At 66.9% G+C, this 850-nt stretch overlaps 1 protein-coding gene across 1 annotated transcript in view; it reads left to right on the forward strand.

The window, feature by feature from the left end:
- Positions 1-4: 4 nt before the first annotated feature.
- The window catches only part of VPS16 (vacuolar protein sorting 16 homolog (S. cerevisiae)), a gene marked incomplete at both ends in the record, with an annotated part of 1,216 nt that continues 370 nt past the window's right edge, over positions 5-850 (forward strand). The window contains 3 exons of the mRNA XM_009587054.1: positions 5-67; positions 431-575; positions 642-757. Of these exons, the coding sequence (XP_009585349.1) occupies positions 5-67; positions 431-575; positions 642-757 (324 nt within the window). The remainder of the gene's footprint in view (positions 68-430; positions 576-641; positions 758-850) is intronic.

The raw sequence follows: 850 nt of genomic DNA on the forward strand, positions 1-850 counted from the left end.
GGAGGACGGCACCGTTCTCATCTACAACCTCTTCTGCGAGTTCAAGCGCCACTTCAGCATGGGCAATGTGAGCGGGGCAGGAGAGGGAGCTCAGGAGGTGCCCAGGGTTGGGGTTGCGTAACAGAGAAGTGAAATGCTGCGAGCCCTCCCCGAGCACTCCGCCAGCCCCGTGGGGCACAGTGGGGAGCATGGGGCTCTCCCAGCCTGCCTTCAGGAATGAGCTGGCAACTGTCCCCACAGCCCCTGGGGCCAGAATGATCCCCCTCTTGCCTGCAGGAGTGAGGCCTGTCTGAGCTGGGACACCTGCCAGCGGTGCAGCACAGGGCTGGGCTCGCTTCTCCCCGGGCCGGTTTCATTCCCAGAGCAGCGGCAGCGCGGTGCTGAGCCCCGGCTGCTCCGGCCCAGGCCCAGCTCTCTCTCCATGGCACAGGAGGTGCTGCAGAATCACGTGCTGGAGGCGAAGGTCTTCCATACGGAGTACGGCACCGGCGTAGCCATCCTCACCGGGGCACACCGCTTCTCCCTGACCACCAACATCGACGACCTGAAGCTGCGCAGGATGCCCGAGGTTCCTGGTGCGTCCCCTCCCCACTGCCCCCTGCTCCGGCCGGGCGCGGGGGCCTGACGCTGGTGCCTGGCAGGTCTGCAGAAGCCACCCTCCTGCTGGGCCGTGCTGTCCCAGGACAGAGTCACCATCGTCCTGCTGGCGGTCGGACAGGACCTCTACCTCCTGGACAACACCTCCTGCTCCGTGGTGGTGAGTGAGCCGCAGCGGGTGTCCGCAGGGAGCAGGGCGGTCTGCAGCCCCCTGCACTCACTGGCAGGGCCTTCCCTTGTCCCCCCCCTGTCC

This window comes from Fulmarus glacialis, unplaced genomic scaffold (genome assembly GCF_000690835.1).
Source record: "Fulmarus glacialis isolate BGI_N327 unplaced genomic scaffold, ASM69083v1 scaffold21391, whole genome shotgun sequence".
Taxonomy (NCBI): domain Eukaryota; kingdom Metazoa; phylum Chordata; class Aves; order Procellariiformes; family Procellariidae; genus Fulmarus; species Fulmarus glacialis.